Raw genomic sequence first — 16,839 nt, forward strand, 5'->3', positions numbered from 1 at the left:
ATTGAACACTCACTTTTAATTTTCACTTAGGAATTAAGACTTAGTGCTAATGTAAATGTGTTTCACAATATTTCTGACTCCTATACATAGCAAACATTTAATTTTTCTTAATATGCTGAGGAAATGAAAAGCACAATGGCTTCTCTTTAGCACTGAAAGCACCAGCTCTATTTCTTTCTATTACACCTGCCTGCAAGTCCCTAAACAAAGGGAGTTTATTTAACAGCAAAGTATTGTCTAGGGAAATGAGAGGAGGAAAATATGCAGAAAATCAATCCTAGAGCTGTGAATGGAAAGATGATGCCAACTTTTTCATGCTAACACAATTCTGACAGATTTAAGAAATCCTAGTTTACCATTATAACCAATATCCATTGTGCAGTATTTGATGGTCCTGATGAGTTGTTGGCAGATGCTTGGCTAACAACACTTTATAAGCAAGTCATGCCCTGCTGTAACTGGGCTTGGAGACTACACACCATTGTCATTCTGGGCATCTGAAGAAGTTGGCTTTATATAAGGCCTTCTTTATATTGCTACTGCGGTTCCTTCAAGAAAGAATAGACACACCTCGAGATAATGCAGAATGGCAAATAATTTTATCTTCAGAAAATTTTTCTGCTTTGCACATTAAATATAAGTCTGCATGTTTTCCCTACTTTAACATCAATTTAAAGTATGCAAAATGTGGACTTAAGCATGAGTTCTTATCAGAAATTGTATAGAAACCATAATAACAATGGTTAATTTATTAATCTGATAAATAAAAATACCCAATAAACATGCTAATTTATTATAAGGATATTGACCAGACAGTGATGTACACATAAAGCTTAATCTGGTCAATACTTTCTTGACTCCTCTCATCTTCCCTGAAGGCACAGAATGGCTTTCTCTTCTTGGTTGCCATAATGCTTGGTTTATACACCTATTTTATCCTGTGTCATAGTCCATCTGCATCCTGATTATTTGTACAAAGTTCTCATTTTGCATTACATAATAAGCAATTTGAGGACAGTAACTATAAAAATATTGGTATTTCCTTCAGGACTAAGCAAAATACTCATCCTAGCAGATGCATATTATTATTTCTCCAAAACTTCTAAAGTTACGAAATTAGGGCTTTGGTTTCAAACAGTTTAATTTTTTCATATGGAGTACTAAATACAGTGCTAAAATATCATCCTGTAATAAATATAACAAATTATTTCATACAGAAAGGTGGCATCACAGAAAAATTTAGCCAAAATGCATTCATATTTTTAAGTACCTTGGTATTTAATTGCATTTTTTTTCTCCTTTATAATATTTCAAAAAACATTCTTTTTAGCCTCCAGCCTGTCCCAGAAGAATCAACTGGACTTCTGTACCTGCCAGAGATATTTTTTGTTAGTAGAATTTCAGGTTGCCCAGTGATACATTTGCATTAATTATTTTGAGTTCTTTTAATGTTTTAGAGAAAGATCACAAGAGATATAGCTAATCTCTCTTATGAAGTAGAACCAAGTGTTTAATACCAATAACAAAGTTATAGTGATCAGCAGGATCAGAGATGCAAGCTCAAAGATTTTAAATTAATTTATGGTAAATCATTTCATCTGCTATAATTCTTAAATATTATTCCTTATTTCTGAGAGAAAGAATAGAGTATAATTTAAAATAAGCAAAATGCAAAAGAAGCCATTTTCCTTCCATAGGCTTTCTAATGATTGTTAATTCAGTCATAGACCTCCTTGTGATTTTTATTAAACTAACATTTGTTAAGAAGAGCCCTGGGGTTTCAGATGGTGTGAGCCAAGGTTCAAGAAAGATCACAAGGCAAGGGAAAGTGAAATAGAGAACTTCATTAGTCACAGGTTTTGGAGGAGGTACAATACATTGGTCACTGGGGCAATGGGGAGGTCAAGGCAGGATACCAGCAGAGAGGGAGTAGCAGAAACTGAGGTACATGGTTTTTGTTTTTGTTTTTGTTTTTTAGGATTGGTAGGTAGAGTGCTTTGGGGGTCCTGAGTTAGACCTGATTGGTCAACACAAACCAAAAAGGGCAGGACTCTTGGTAAATTCTGAGGAAGGAGGAGGAGAAGCACAAAATGGAAAGGAGCTAGGAGAGACATATGCTTATCTCCAGGGCACTGGGGAGGTTATATCAGGAATTTACACTTCTTGTGACTTTGCTGGCTGTTACCTAGGATAGCACTCCTGGTCAGGGCTAGTGTCAGTTCCAAGTCCCAGCAGACCCCTCTCCACACAAAATGGACTCTAAGGCAGCAATATTATGGATATTTAGCTAAACTCTTAACAGCACCCTTTTAAAAAGGTCATCCTAAATATGACTTTATTTTCATAATTTCTAAATGGGATATTTGCATTGAAGCCAAAAATGTGCCTGTATCATAATGAAAACATTTTGAGGCAACTAAATCCCTAAGTTAAATTAATTAGATTGTGATGATTCCGTATTGAGGAGGAGAAACGCGCACACACACACACACACACACACACACACATACACACACACGAAGGATGAAAGCATCCTCCAAGGTTAAGCCTGTTTAGGAAGACTGAGTGGCTGGTTAATAAGATTTTTTTCTTGCCTTGTTAAATCATAAATAGAAAAGGATGAGACAGGAAGAACCAGAGACTAGTGGGGAGAGGTTCAGAACGGCAACAAATCCTTTGGCAATATCAAGATTGTCTAATGACCTGGGTAAGTGTGTTGATACCAACGTGGTAAAATAAAGTGACTGAATATCCATGTTCCTATTCTCATAGGATCCAAATATTTATTGGCAAAGGAGATACATTTTGATCGAAGGAAGAGGAAGCTGAGGGTGAGAAAGAAAGCATAGAAACAAAACTGATTGAGCACCTAATATGTGCAAGATACTCCATTAGGAACCATTATATATTTTTAATTTAATCTAACTCTTCCCAGGGCACCTGGGTGGCTCAGTTGGTTAAGCGTCTGACTCTTGGTTTTGGCTCAGTTCATGATCTCACGAGCCATGGGTTCGAGCCCCCCATTAGGCTCTGCGCTGGCAGTGTGCAGAGCGGAGCTTGCTTGGAATTTTCTCTCTCCGTATCTCTCTGCCCCTCCCCTGCTATTAATCTCTCTCTCTCTCTCTCTCTCTCTCTCTCTCAAAATAAATAAATACATTTTTAAAATATGTAATCTAACCCTTCCAACAACCCTCTCAGGTAGGTATTACTTTGCTAACCTTACAGATAAGGTATCGACCTCAAGAAGATGAAGTAACTTTTCCGAATCCATACAACTTATAAAGGCTAAAGGAATTCAAACCTAGGATGGGCTAACTTGTCATTCCATTCACCTAAGCTGAGTTCCCTGCCTTATCTTATTTTGCAATGATGCCAATTTTGAGTGTTTGCATTATTATCCACAATTTACAAATGAAGAAAAATTAAGGTTAAATTGGTATTTTTCAAATGTCATTCCACTGGCAAGTGTTAGCCTGTGATGAGTTTTCAACACTACGAAGATGTAGAAAATTGACATTGAGTAGAGTCAAGTAACAAAATATTAGTGTGTTTTCCATGAATCAGTCAATCTCTCTCCATCTCTCTACCTCTCCATCTTTCTCTTTCTGTCTGCCTCTCAAGAATAATTTCTTTTGATTCTGGATCCTTTATATATTTAGTATTAAAATAGCCTTGCTTCTCTGAAACATTGTTGAAATACAGGTGTGTGTTTGTTTGTTGCTTTATTTGTTCTAATGTCAAACTTTGAAGCTGACAATGCCAATGTTTATTATTGGCGTTTGACTTTATTCTTTTGTAAAATACCAAAGTCCAGGGAACTCAATGTTCATTAACTTGCCCCCATTATCGTAGATGTGGGATATGGAGTTGGGACTCAAAATTCATTTACACCTGGCTCCAAAGTCTGGTATCTCCACATTAAAATGAAAGTCCTAATCATTGTTAGGATATCCCAGAATTACAGTCTTTCCACCATGTTGTGATTGTGTGTTGTGTGATTATTTCCCACGCATGGTGATAAATAATTAGCTGGGATTGTCTCAGCTGCATAGTTTTGTTATCACTTAGCCTGCTTGTTGGCCATGATACAACATGTTGTCAGATAGCTAGCTGTCCATTGCTCAAAAGCATAGAAACAACCTGGTTACTCTGGTGGTGTCAGTGTATATGTGTATGTGAGAGATAAGTGTAATCACTTTAATAAAGATGTATTCATGGCTTATACCATTTCATAATTTACAGACCCAGCTGTGCTCTTCCCTAGGTCTCCTGGATAATAGGTGAGCTGCATATTGAAGCAGCTGAATTTGTGCATCATTTGCTCATCAGTCTTCATATTTTATCACTTGAGTTTCTGGATATAGGTATCTTGCTAATCAGATTAAATTTTACCTAACTAAGATGGAATGTTTTGAAGGCCTGTGCTAGCCTTTGATTGCTCAATTTTATGCAGTTCTCAAGATTAGTATTTAAACCTTTTTGGTCTCTTAAGGCAGCGAACAGTTACTTTGTATAATTAATCAATTATTCACCAAAGCTAGTTATATCTCTATCCATTCTTCCACAAGTAAAATTACATTTCTTAATCACATGCAAGAGGGAAAATGATGTCTGAGCTTTTCCCTTTAGTTCAAGAGAATTTGAGATTCAAATTGATAGGGAAGGAAAAGCTTAAGGTTCTAGGCACTTTTCTATCTTAAAATCATTTTTTTTAATGAACATATATATTCTCCCATAGGCAAACTGTATATAGATAAATGGTTCTTCTATAGATGGTCATAACTCATTGCAAAGTGACAGATCAGCCATGTCCCCCAAGAAAGAAGAAAAAGAAGAAAGAAAAAAAATGAGAGGGAGAGGAACAGGGAGAGGGGAAAAAAGAGGGAGAAAAAGACAGGGAGGGAGGGAAAGAAGAAGGGAGGGAGGTCAGGAGTCAGGGAGGAAGAAAAGATAAAGAGAGGAATAGTTTCAGAGATAGAAAGGCAAACAGACGGACAGATAGACGTGTGTTATATGTTATTTTGAAATCAACAAAAATGCTAAAGCACAACAAAATTGTCTGTTTTGGCCTCTCAAACTTTACTGTTGTGCTTTGACATTTGTCAACATAAAAGTTTGGTGCATTTATTTCTGTTTTACATGCACTATCTTTGTGATTTTAACTGTATAATTTTGAATTATATATTTTAAGCTTAAGTAACTTTCATATTAATAAATAGCCCACAAATGTCTTAACAACTATAAAATATTTCACCTAATTATTTTATCATTATTTAACCAACTTCTTTATATTCAATGATTATTTTGCTTTCTTTTTCGCTACTATACAAATCCCAAAGTAATACTTCTGAGTGAAAGGTTTTCTTTTTAAATGTGGATTATTTTCTTCAGAGAAAGACTATCCCAAATGAAATATACTGGATAATGAACATATTTGAAACTACTTATCTATCTTATTAAATTATTTTCCAAAATATCTGCACCAGCATTGTAAAAGAGAGGAGAGAGAGAGGGCAAGAAAGAGAGAGAGAAATCCCTTTCATCATGCTGGAGCCAACATTAAATGTATAATTTTTGTTTGTTTCCTTGTTTAAAAGAAAAAAAATCTTATTATTATAGTGATGATAATAATTTAGGGGGGTAATTAGGTTGTATCATTTTTCTTCAATGTCATTGTATTAATGCAAATGCATCTGAAAAAGCTAATGTAGAACTACTTCTCCTTCCAAACTGCATGCACCACATATATCGTTATATGAACAATTATTTGTTGAAAACATAGTATCAGGGAGTCTGCTGTGATATAACAGGTATGATTTACTGCATATCTCATATATTTCAAGTGCTTTGTTCCAGGTGGTTTACAAATTCATTTCTATCTTCATTATCATCATTGCTACTACGATATATTGAGATCTTATTAGTAAGAGGCACTGAGCTAAGTGCTTTAACTCATTCTCTTATGTAGTCTTTACACACATTTATAAAATAATAATGTTCTACATTTTATAAATATGGAAATTTGGATTAAGAAAATAATGCATAACTTATTGAAGACCACAAAGCTAGTAAGCAGTTGATCTAAGGATTTGAACATTGGTTAAGCCAGACTTCTTAGACCATGGGCTTAACCGCTACCTTATTCTGTTTAGCCATAAAATCTCTTGCATGAAATAGAACTTTTCATTTCTTTCCAAGATTTACAGTTGCACTCCTCGTTGTACCAGAAATAATTAAAAGAATTAAAAGTCAATAATTATTCTAGGTAGTGTTGGGCAAGGAGGCAAAAAAAAAAAAAATCAGCATGACAAAAAGCTCTGTCTATGTATGTGTATTTAACAATAGTAATAAGAAGAAAATCTGTGAGTCTGAGTAGGTGACAGCAGAGACTCATTCTTTTAATGCCCATTTACCTTCAGAGGCTTTGCTGTGGTTCATCAAGGTGAGTCTGAAGGCCATGCTTCTATATCACATCTTATTTGTTTAAGAAAACTGTCTCCAGCCCCTGCATCTCATCCATGTTCTTGGTCTACTATACTTTATAGGCAATGGGAAATCACAAATCTGTGCACGGGATGATATTTTTCTAAGTTGTTTGGATTTGATTCATTTTTGTGCACCGAGTTAGCATGATAGGATATATGTTAGGAAGACATTTCTGGAGACTGACCAACAGATGGATGGCAGAAAGCAAGGTTGGAGAGAGTTGGATCATTCAGTTTAATAATCTAGGAATGGAATAAAGAGATAAACCCCATGATCTCTTAAAGAAAGAGGAGGATTAGTGTCTAACATACTGAATTACTTTAATAAACAGTGGTTTACAGACTTAGCCATGGAAAGACTGGTTAGCAGCTCTCATCTGCAAGTTTCAATTTTGCAAGCTAAGATAAAGCAATGACCCGTACTGAATCCATATGGAGAAATTAAAGTCCATTAGTTATTGTTGTTCTTGTTGCTTTTCTTAGATTCTGGTCAATGAATATGAAAGGAAAAGTCTCAAGATTTACTATCTCATGAGTTGGGTTGTGATGACAAGCTCAGCATACTTTGATGATATGTAGTGTCTAAGTTTCAGGCACGAATGAACATGAACCACTTGAAAAGGGAATGTTTGTTGTTGTTGTTGTTCTTTCAGCTGCATAATTTAATTTAGTAATGGACTTATGAAATAAGTTCTGAAACTCCAGCTCCACATATTGGATTTTTTAAACCTAATTTCTGAAAAATTTAGCCAAGTTTCAACTTCCTGTCAACCTGCTGAGAGATGGGAAAGGCAGCTGCCCTCACAAATCCTGGTGGTCTCCAGAATAGTGCAAGTGAGAGAGAAGTGCTCATAAAAAATGGCATGGATTCCAAAACTTTCACTGAAGGAGGAGGGTTCTACTAGGGATGATGTTTTTAAGTATGTATTATGTGGATAGATCACTTCAGAGTCTTACTAATGAATCTCTTTAAATATCAGCACAGAGAAAGTATTAACTTGTAAACTTCTTTTAAAAAGTAGGCATATTCTTACAGGATATTTACAGTATAACTGCCTCTTCATAATTGCAAAATTGAGTATAAACATCACTATTTGGCCTGCAAGCTCTTCCATGAACCGTCCCTATTCTAGTCATCTCTTGGTAGTTACTATCTCAGCTGACCTTGACGCTGTGACCTTTGATGCTTTCTCCCACCCGACACCTACTTTAACTTCCCCTTCATCCCGCTGACTCTGCCATAAACAACTTTATCCATTCCTCAAGGATGATTTCCTTGTTCACTTCCTTCATGAAAAAATCCCTAGTCATCCTAACTAACCAAGAGTCATCTTTTCTTTTCTTTTCTGGATAATACATCTCATTGATTCATCAGGCCCCCATGTGTATCTACTACCTACTAAGTTATCTTTGTTGAATGTTTCAAAACTATGGGGAACTATTTTGTTGTCAAAAATTGTGTCATTAGCCACAACTGTAAAATGTAATATGACCATTCAAATATAAGATGTTGTAAAGTTAAATAATAAAGTGAAAAAAAGGTGGTATAGAATCTTGGAAAGATCCCAAATTTACGGGAAAGTGGACATGGGTTTTACTTGCAACAATACTTTTATGGCCTTGAGAACCTTTATCTAACTGTTGATATCCTCATGTGTAAATATGAGGGGTTGAGATGAAGGGGACAAAAGAGATTAGATGTTAAAACATTAAGGGAACAGGGCTATCAAACAGAGAATTTTAAGACAGTCAAAGCGCCAGCAGTATTAATAGCCACAAAGAGATCAGGAGGAAGAATTGGGAAAGAGATTGTTATTACATTTTAAAAAGGCATCTATATATTGTGTTCACGTAATTATTTTAAAATTATCACCCCCAAAGAGAGTTTTTATTTATAATTTAACTACTGCCTACCTTCAAAAAGTATGGAACCAATACATTACCTACAATTAAATGATCAAAACAAAGGTGAAGAGCCACACTAATAAGATACTTTAGGCTCCCATGATATGACATACAGGTCCCCTGTCATAATATCTGTATTAGTTTTCAATTATAAATGATCAGTTATCATAGAGTAAATGGCCTCAAGAAACACAAGTTAATTGTCCTTCATTTTCCATGGATCAGAGAAGTCTGGCAAGTTTTAAGTAGATCCTGCTTATGGTCTCACAAGAGTAAAATTAAGGGGTCGGCCAGTAGCATCCTCAAGCCTGTTTTACTGGATAAATCTTCAAATATATCAACATAATTTTGCAGAACCTTGAAACTTCTAGGTTCTCATCTTTTTTCCTCCCAACAAAAGAACATGGCGTTAATTTTATTATTTTTTATCTATAGTGTCAAAAAAAAAGTATTGGTGCTAAATGTTTTTGCATCCCTCCAAATCCAAACGTGTATCTCCATTTCCTTTTCTGTCCCCCTTTCCTCTTCTTCTTCATCATGGGACTTACATGACCTGATTTGGCCCCATACTTCATATTTGTAATGTCAGTGGCAACTCGTCATAATTGTTGGTTTATAATCATTAATGATGCTAATACTAATATGAAAAATAGTAGAAGAGGGGAGAATGTTTATTTGTCAATATTTATACTGAGTATTTCTGTGCTTTCTCATTTTATCCTCAAAATAATTCTGTGAAGAAGTGACTCCGTTGAACTGAGACCCAAAGATAAGTAATTTATCAAATCACTTTATCAGGATCACCAATGAATAAACATCAGGGGTAAAATTCAAACCAAATTCTACTTTACTCCAAAGCAGTATAACCATTAGGAAAAATTGCCTTTATAATACAATATTGTAAATGTTTCCTTTTTTTTTTCTTTCTTTTTTTTTCTTTTTTTATTTTGTTGTCTTCCTAACTACAATTGTTTGGAACTTTTGGCAACCTGGGTGATGTTGGCAACAAATGTAAGAGAGCTCCATGAAGAAACTTCCCCTTTATGTTTTCACCAAGTGAATGCCTGCTTTATCATAGGTTATACAGTTGATAAGATGCTTATTAAGGCATGATATAACCTGCAAGTTATAATTATGCTGTCTCTCTGAGAAACACTAAGAATTTTATGAACTTCATCTCATGAAACTTCTACAATGCCTGTGAGGCACAGACCAAAATAATTTTAAAGGTAGTGTTCATTGTAAGATCAAAGTATCAAAAAAGGTTCAAGCTATCTTTAAGCCACATAACATTTTCTTTAATGTTGAAATTTAATAAGTTTTCATTGTTCAGATGATCAAAGGCTTGTCTGAAATAGTCAGCCATGCTTGCATTAATGAAAGAGTAGACTCTGCTGAAAATCCTATAGTATGAAGCTTCCTCATGACAATGACCTCAAGTGAAGGGCCACACAAGACAGGGTTTTAAGGTCAAATAGATTTGGGGAACAGTTATATTATATATCCTTCTAAGAGATTTGTAATGCCTTTGTACTTTATAAAGAAGTAGGCTTCGAATTTAACTGTGCATTGGAATTGTTGGAGTGCTGACTGAAAATGCAAACCCCATTGCCATAAGACCCAGTTATCACCCAGGAGTGTCATGTTTTAACCATCACCTTATGTAATGATGTGGACAGTTCGTGCAAGACCAGAACTTTAAGAAGTTGCATGTTAAAGGCTTTGAGAAGAACTACTTTAAATACAACTGGTTAATTTTCAAAGAAACTTTTCCCCTGAACGTGCATGACCCACAAACACCATTGTTCCTAAAACATACTTTGGGGTACCTTATACTTTGCAGGAAACTTTCTGCATTCATCATGTTTTTTGAGCTTGACTTTATACAACTATTTGTTAATTTTTCAAAGGCTGAATGCAAGCATGATCAAAACACAAGCTGGTTGTATTATCACAACAAAAATAGAATAATTATAATATTCTAGGGAAATGTTAGATTCCAGGTCCTATTCAAACCCATAGAACATAAAAAGAAATGCATTTCTTAGTGTGCAAGATTCCTCTGTGCATCTGCTTAAAATTCTTTGGAATAACGTAGTCAAGGTTTTGACCACTGATTTCTCCTATTATTATTTTTATCTTACCTTTCGACTCTAATAGGCTTATATAGAAGAAGGGGCAATGTGTAACCATTTTGGGGCTTCAATCAAATATATCTAAATCTGATCATATGAAAAAATCAGGAATTTATTAAAATTCTGAAGTACTAAAATATTTTCATAGCCAATGTTTGTGTTATTCAATTATTATTTACTCAGAGATTTCATATTGACCACTTGTTATCTGCTGGCATGAAGCTGAGATCTAGAGCTGATAAATGTAGTCTCTGTCTTCAAGGAAATAAAGAGCCAGGCATGCTTATACATCTAAAAACAATCTTAAGTGATATAATTTTTATAGACATTGTGCCTTTAAAGCAGGAAAGTATGACTGAGTCTATCTCATGGTGGAAATGACATTCTAGGAAGGGAATGAGTAGCTGGTTGTCAAGATGTCACAGTGGAGACTTTTATGAAGGTGGGATGACACACGTATGGACATGGAATGGTAAAAAAACATGGTGTGTATTCAAATAAAAGCAATATAGTGCAAGAATAGCAAGCATAGAAAAATAACATTACTCTAAAATCCAAATTGGAGTAAGTCTCCTTTGGAACCTCTTTATTTATCATCTACTTGTAGAATTTATAGGATGTTAGTATGAGGCCCTCTTAGATCTCCTCCCCCTATTAGATCCCAAGGAAACAAACTGAGTTGTTTATGTTCAGAGCTACCGGTGGCCAGGGACTATTAAACTCCTAGGCTCTGTTGTACACATAGAAAGGATTACAGGCAATCACCCCGCCCCCCAAAAAGAAGCATATACTTACAATAAATGATTTTTGTAGTTACTTTTAAAAAGTGTTTACTCCCTCTCTCTGACCCTCCCCCATTCATGCTCTGTCTCTCTCTGTCTCAAAAATAAATAAACGTTAAAAAATTAAAAAAAAAAAAAGGGGGGGCGCCTGGGTGGCTCAGTAGGTTAAGCGGCCGACTTCGGCTCAGGTCATGATCTCGCGGTCCGTGAGTTCGAGCCCCGCATCGGGCTCTGTGCTGACAGCTCAGAGCCTGGAGCCTGTTTCAGATTCTGTGTCTCCCTCTCTCTGACCCTCCCCGTTCATGATCTGTCTCTCTCTGTCTCAAAAATAAATAAACGTTAAAAAAATTTTTTTTTAAAAAGTGTTTAAAATAAAGAGAAAGAAAAAAGGGAGGAAGGAAGAATGAGAGATAGTATGGAAAGAGAAGAGAAGCAGACAAGGAAGGAGAGAAGAAAGGGATGGAGAGAATGATAGAGCATGGGAGAGAGAAGGAAGAGAAGTTCAATATTTTAACAGTTAAAACGGAAATGAAGCCCAATTGGAATACACTGCCAGCAACTCTTCTTCAAAACTGTTGAGGCTAACAAGTAAGATGAGAATTCCTGGTTAGTAAAATCTAAGATCTTATCTTCCAAAATATAATCTTTTTTAAGGTAGTGAGGATTTTTTTCTACACAGATTGATGATTATATTGTTCAAATTGCTTCCTAGCTTGCAATATTGATGTTCCTGCAGGCATATGGACGACTGACATATTTAATGCCTTAGGGTCTAGATGCTTCACAGATATAGTAGTTTATAATTCTTTACTTCCATTTAAGTGCTTTTACAAAGAATTTTCCATTGGAATGGAATTTTGTTGTAGTAGCTGACTGTCCTAAGCACCACTGAGATTCCCGAACCAACTGTGAATACTTGATCTCTCCTTGGGATCCCACTCAGGTTGCAATGAGTTTATTTTGTCCCTAGCTCGCCCTTCCAACCTGCATCAAAGGGAAAGAAGTTTTACACAGGGAAGAATTCAAGGGAATTTTTCTATCCCTTTCTTCATTTAACTTAACTTCACTGATCTATTTTCATTTGCAGCTTTTACAAGAGGGCAGGACCTGTTCAATGAAGCACAAAGACAATCCCCCAACCAATGCTACAGTAGAGCCAGTGACTACCCCACAGGTATTTTATTTGTTTCCTTGTTTTGATTATGTCAGAAAGAACTTGAATCCTTTGATTCCCATGGTTTTCTCTGTGTCTATAGCTGAAACAGGGGTGTTGTATTGACTAATACAAGATACCTCCTTCACCTAGTGTCTTTGGACACTGTGCCTGCAACTAAGATTTTGGCTTGATCATCTCAGAACCTCAGAAGAACAAGGGTGAAAGAGGTACACCCCACCACACACACACAACCAAGAAACATACCAAAAATATACAGAGAACAAAAAACATGCATCTGTTCCTTATGGAACAAAAAAAGATAAGAAGAGGATTTGGGGAAGCAGATGAGGGAGAAAGAAATACATATCCCCAACAAAAACAAACAGCAAGCACAGTTCAGGAACTTAATTATGAACTTCTTTCTGTACTGTTCTTTATATGACCAAAAATATTATATCATAGTAATTTGTAGGGTTCATTTCACTTAATACAACATTTCCTAACTTATGGGTTAATCAGAGTTGAATGGTTTGGCCAAAGTTTTCTCAAAATAGTTTTTGAAATACCTTGCAACTTGTTGACAGTATTTTTTGTACTTCCATGAATTAGAAATATGGACATATTTACGCTTATTTCATTGGGTCTAGCATTCACTTGTCTGTAGGATATTTGTTGAGATAAAAAATTTATATTACTATTCTGTTAAGATTTTAATTTTCCCTTAAATGTATATTTATCGCGACTATCCTAAATGTCTTTTCTGTATTGTTTGACAGAAATTGCAAATCCTTCCTTGTACTGAATGTGAGGTGAAGAAAAATCCAGAAAAACAATTGACCAACTTTGAAGGGAGGGCAACTAGAGAAGAAAAAATACTGTAAATACCAAGAAACTGTGTTAAAAACATCCATTTATGATTGTCTTCATACTCTTTTTCAACCACAGGCTTGATGGAAATACTAAGTTTTTAAAGCATGCAACTTTTTCACAATTTTATGTAACTTTATATAGTCTAAAAATTTTCCAAAAGATTCCAGGCCAATGATGATCCTTGAGCAATAACCTAATTAAAATGGATATCCACAGTCTTAAATAGTCATTGTCATCAGTAAATTGCCCAGTATAGACTGCTCAGTTTTGATCTCAAATGCAGTATGACATTTAATTCTTCTGGTTCATTGGCTATCTAGTAGTTTTATCATCTAGTTTTGAAATTAATTAGAGGATGATAAAATGTTGTGGATCCTTGGCATTCTTAGAATCCAAATCGCAACCATATCATAAAAACTTGCCCACATTGGCCAATGGGAGTCACTTTCTTTAAGGTTGGAATCGGTGTCAACCTGAACCTATTGTTTGTATGAGGGTGTTATTGCTATACTTCTTGTTATTTTGAACCATGTCTAAATAATGTCAAGACAATTCTTTCAGATTTTTAGTCAGCTAATAAAATTTACAAAATGTGTTTGGTATGATGTAGACAAAACATCTGGATGAATATCTAAATTTCTGACATAATTGATGAGATTTTTTTTTTTGGCATTCTATAGACACATCCCTATGGTTGTCTGCTGGAATTACTCCAAGTTAGGAATTGAGTTCTTTGAAATGCTTGGCAAGATTTTTTTTCAATGAAATTGGGTAGTGGAATGTGGGATGCCAAGAGGGTTGAAAAACATAAATATGCAAGCAGATAATATACATTTTAAAATGGGGATTTGATGAAAGCAAAACAGCCATATAGAACCAATAAACCCAGATTTATATATTTTGAAAACAAAAGTATTACTAAGACAAGTCAATGGCTGTGATCACCTTTGAAGTTGGGTCTCTGCATAGGAATACCACTAATTAAAGAAATGCACTCCCGAATAATCTGAATGTAGCTCAGAAGCAGCAGGAATTGATACCTAAATCCTATTTGATTGATAGGATTGAAATAGCATCAAACTTAAAGACTCAAGTTAATGGGTTAAATGATCCAGTTAAGTTGTCTGCACTGAATATATTCACTTCTGCTGGATAGATCCCATTTTGCAAATACACAAAGTATATAAAACCACTGGTTTTATAGAAAGGATCTGCCAAACCACAATTAATATATTTGGAGCACTGTGTCCTGGCATGCTATCTTAGAAGATATTGTTAATTTAAGAAAGAGAAGGAAGGAAAGAAGAAAGAAAGAAAGAAAGAAAGAAAGAAAGAAAGAAAGAAAGAAAGAAAAGAAAGAAAAGAATAGAAAAGAAAGAGAAAAAGAAAAAGAAGAAAGAAAGGGAGGAAAGGAGGAAGGGAGAGAGAGAAGATCGAAGGGAATTTATAATCAATAGATGGACTTAAATTCTGATATATAATGGCACACCTTTGATCATAATGACATATTCCAAGAAATTAGGTAATTTGGAAAAATGGCAAACTATCATAAATAGTATAAGTATTACTGTGATATGATCATGTAGCAGTTATACTTGTGGAGTAATTCAGTGTCATTCATCAGTATTATTTTTTTAGATTATGGGCTACCCAAGAAGAAAAGAGAGTGTACTTTATAGATGGTCCATTAGAGGTTTCAGATGAAGAGACCAGGATAGAAGACAAAAATCAAGGTCTAAAGTTCCTACTGACTCCTCAGCTCTAAAACTCACTTAATTCTGTGAGATGGAATATTGTTAATTTCCAAGTTCTGTTGCTTATAATTTCCCCATTGTGCCTAGAATCCCTAACCATCCCCAAAGGTTTATAGAAGGAAAGAAGATAATTTAGTTTTCATTTAGGTTCACTTCCCCACCCCCACTCTGTGCTCCAATTTCTCTCCTGGACTCTATAGACCCTGTGGAAAATTAATCACCATTTTACCTTAGCACATGTTTTGAGGCATCTTTGGAACTAATGAAAAGAGAATCAAACTGATATGTTCTGGGATTTTTAGAACATGCTAAAAAGATGAGAAATTGGCTTAATATGAATCAACTTTGAACAGCCTCATTTGTAAAATTTTCCTATGCTCTAGAACTCTACTCTAGTGTGTCACAATAATCAATCTGTTTCTCTCAATTTTTGGCATGATCAAGTGGGCTTTACATGAGCATAACGTATAGATATTTTTCTTTAAGAATAGATAGCATTATGCATCCTGCAGAGTTTACTGGGGTATATTCATTGCATTATTTGTTTCAAAACAAAAAAGAATTGCAGCAGAAGTGCTTTATAAATATTTAGAAATATTCTGGGAGTTCCTTTTGATAGTCAAGCATGGAATTTCTTTTTTCGTAGTATGTGTGATTTTAACGAACACATTTTATTTCTCTCAATTCTTTAATTGCTTTAAAATAGCATCAGAAGGGCTTAAAATGCTTTACTTATGTGTGTGGCTTTGTCCATAAAAGCTGCCATTACTTATTATTTCTTTTAGTTAGCAGCTACACAAATTGATGTTGTTCTTGAGGAGTTAATATTCCTAGCCTAACTACCCTCATGGGGAAGAACATATTAACCTAAATGCTGAATTCAGATACTATAACTGTGTCTGTAATGGTAAACAGTGAAAGATAACTTAACCTTTGCAGAGTATAAATGGACTCCTACTGAGAAATTAACATCCTTTCCAATGGAATAATTTGTTTCAATATAGGTACTAACAAAACTAACAGAAACATATTTCTCTAGCTATTTTAAAATACTAGTCAATGCTATATATGCAAAGTTAGGAATTTGTTTCGGACTTTGTGTCTCCTTTTATATGCATTAACTATGTAAATTGGGCGAGTGCCTAAAATGTGTAAGACCTAACTGAATGCTGATTATGTCTATCCAATGCCAACATGCTCAGAAACAAAGTGAATAATTCAGTAACTCATCTAGATGTGGTTTTCTGTGTGATCTTAAATCTCTGACTACTGAATATACTAGATGGCTAAACTTTTTTATTCCCTTTATTCTTTAAGCAGATATTTAGCATTATAGTGTTATTTCAGACACAATTCTATTTCATAAAATATACTGGATTACAGGTCTAAGACAGTTATAAGAAAAGCACACCTTTACTGTTTGAGATTACAGTGTGGATAGCTGGATTAAAACAATTATTTGTGAACTTTGCTATAATGGAATCTTATTTTTATAGCTCAGGTACTAGAATTAGCACTAATTGCAAGCAGAGGCTGAAATTATTATTGGCACCATAGAAAAAAGTGAGCTGGCCAGACCTGGAGAGTTATGAAAACATATACTTGTTTACTTAGGGGACATTTTCGTAGTCATATGTACAGTCTTAAATTTCCCCAAACTATTTGTTGGATTATGTTACATAATATTAATGGTCAATGATGAAGAATAAAAGTTACTGAAAGATGGCCTATTTTTGCTCAATAAAGATTTGT

General features: G+C 34.9%; 1 protein-coding gene across 2 annotated transcripts in view; it reads left to right on the top strand.

Annotated features, from left to right (window-relative positions):
• LUZP2 (leucine zipper protein 2) overlaps positions 1–13,551 on the top strand; it is a 495,099-nt gene extending 481,548 nt beyond the window's left edge. For both annotated transcript variants that reach the window (XM_042958956.1, XM_042958954.1), the window contains exons 11-12: positions 12,395–12,481; positions 13,240–13,551. In XM_042958956.1, the coding sequence (XP_042814890.1) occupies positions 12,395–12,481; positions 13,240–13,344 (192 nt within the window). In that variant the 3' untranslated portion in view covers positions 13,345–13,551. The remainder of the gene's footprint in view (positions 1–12,394; positions 12,482–13,239) is intronic.
• Positions 13,552–16,839: the final 3,288 nt, after the last annotated feature.

The sequence above is a fragment of the Panthera tigris genome, chromosome D1 (assembly GCF_018350195.1).
Source record: "Panthera tigris isolate Pti1 chromosome D1, P.tigris_Pti1_mat1.1, whole genome shotgun sequence".
NCBI lineage: Eukaryota > Metazoa > Chordata > Mammalia > Carnivora > Felidae > Panthera > Panthera tigris.